This window comes from Capsicum annuum, chromosome 4, assembly GCF_002878395.1.
Source record: "Capsicum annuum cultivar UCD-10X-F1 chromosome 4, UCD10Xv1.1, whole genome shotgun sequence".
In the NCBI taxonomy this organism is placed as follows: domain Eukaryota; kingdom Viridiplantae; phylum Streptophyta; class Magnoliopsida; order Solanales; family Solanaceae; genus Capsicum; species Capsicum annuum.
In genome coordinates this window covers 155,003,351-155,005,349 of record NC_061114.1, presented here as the reverse complement: position 1 = coordinate 155,005,349, position 1,999 = coordinate 155,003,351, and the positions used below count along the sequence as shown (strand labels likewise).

Genomic DNA, 1,999 nt, shown 5'->3' with positions numbered 1-1,999 from the left:
ATGGGAGAAAACCCTAAATTTGTACAAAAAAAAAATTCTCATCTTCTTGCAAAGCCACCACAAACATCTATCAAGAAAAAGCTCCAACAACCAAGGGACCAAATTGCTACAACGAAATATGTCCTTAGGTTTAGGTTGTTGAATCTTTTTATTTTGCTAAATGTAAAATCTATTCTTTTTATTTTGCTAAATTGTAAATCTACTCCTATGCTATAAATGATAGTAGATATTGAACTTGTCTATGTTCTTAGGTTGTGTCGCATTAACTACAGTTAGTTAGTTGCATAAACTAATTTTAATCAAGTTTTGATTTTCATCATTTGCTTGATGTTTTCTTGGATAGAGTTACCCATGAGTGTCAACTAGAGGTAGTTGATAAAGAGGGATAAAGTTATCCAAGTTATGGTCAACTAGATTTAGTTGACATTGGAGACTACAATAGAGTTATTGTAGTTTCTCCCGTGTTCAATCTATCCCAAAGGTGGGGGATTAAGAGTTTAGTTCCTAGGTTGCAAGAGGTTGTAATATGAAAGTTGCTCTGGTTTTAGTAAAGTTGTTGAGAAATTCTATTGGGGTAGGTCGCGGTTTTATCCCCTTGAACAAGGAGGTTTCCACATAAAATTATTGTGTGTTTTACTCTCTTTTTTCATATACTTCACTTCTCAATTCTTGTTGGTTAAGTCTTTTTGGTACCAGGTCCCAAAGTTGGAGGGCAACTCGTGTAAACTCATCAATTGGTATCAGAGATGGTTCCTCTTAAAAGGTTAACACCTAGGAGAGGTCCTGCTAAAATAGTGGCTCCACCAAATCTCAATGAAGGCAAGTCAACTAGTACAATATTTCAAAAGGAGTTTAGAAGAAATGATGGTTTTCTAAGAAAAGAGGACATAAGCAATTGCCTGAATGGAAATAACTATTGTTATAAGTGTAGGAAGCCTGGTCATTTCATCAAAGATTGCCTACTCCATAAGCTTAAATATAAGGACTATATCAAGAACAATCCGCGGAAAGCAATGAAGAAGGACCTGGTCCCTAATGAATTCAAAAAAACTAATGGAGAAGTAGCAGAGACTTCCATGATTATGATAGAAGTCATTGACTCTTTATTTTCTCTCATGGCCAAGTCAAACGACAAAGACGAAGATGATGAAGAGAAAAGTCTTTTTGATATCCAAACAAATCTTTAAAATTATTCTTTGAATGAGCTAAAGTCCTTAGCTAGTGTGTTGATTGATGCATTGTGTGGTCTTACTAAAGAAAAAGAGTCTCTGAATAATAATCTTATTGAATTAGAAAATGAAAAGGCATTCTTGTTTGCTCAAATTATTGAATTAGAAGAAAAAGTTAGTCTCTTATCCTTTGAGAATAACACCTTGAATGAGAAATTAAAGGTTGTATCTCAAAATGATCCTAAAGGAAAGGGAAAAGGCAATGACCTTTAGTTTGAACTTGAATACAAGTAAAATAAGTCCAAGTTGGATCTCACAGCCTCCCTAGAGAGGAATAAAGAACTAGAGAGGGACCTGGTTAGAATAAAAGTTGACCTTGAAAAATCACTTTGTTGGACAACCACTTCAGAGACCTATGCTAACCTTGGAAAAATAAGGTCAAACACTGGAATCTTAGCTAAGAATAAGTGTCAAAAATATGTTGAGACTTAAGGAATTTATGGGGAACTGTTCCCTCATCCAGAAAAAAATAATTTTATGTCCGAACAGAGTATTTGTTGCTGAAAAGTACAAAAAGAATGCTGAGACAGAAGAGAACTTAAAAGAACCTTGTCCTCAGTCTAAAAAGATCAGGTTGCCAACTTGGACAAAAGGGAGTCTGATCTTTCATTAGTCTTTTTTTTGGGAACTCAAATTTAAAAGGATTCCCAAACCCATCAAATAACCTACTGAGGAGGGAAAAGTGGGAGAAAGCAGGCAATACATGTTCATCAATAATGGCAGTAAGAAGCACACAAATTGATTAATGTACTATTTTCTCCCACTCAAGA

General features: G+C 34.8%; 1 protein-coding gene across 1 annotated transcript; it reads left to right on the top strand.

The window, feature by feature from the left end:
* Window positions 1-746: 746 nt before the first annotated feature.
* Window positions 747-1,187, top strand: LOC107868912. The gene has a single exon (XM_016715522.1). It carries the CDS (start codon window positions 747-749, stop codon window positions 1,185-1,187), a length of 441 nt encoding a protein of 146 aa, XP_016571008.1.
* The last annotated feature ends 812 nt before the right edge of the window (window positions 1,188-1,999 follow it).

What these genes read in the sequence shown, in the direction of transcription:
- LOC107868912 (XM_016715522.1), top strand. Translation starts at nt 747, where the DNA reads ATGGTTCCTCTTAAAAGGTTAACACCTAGGAGAGGTCCTGCTAAAATA.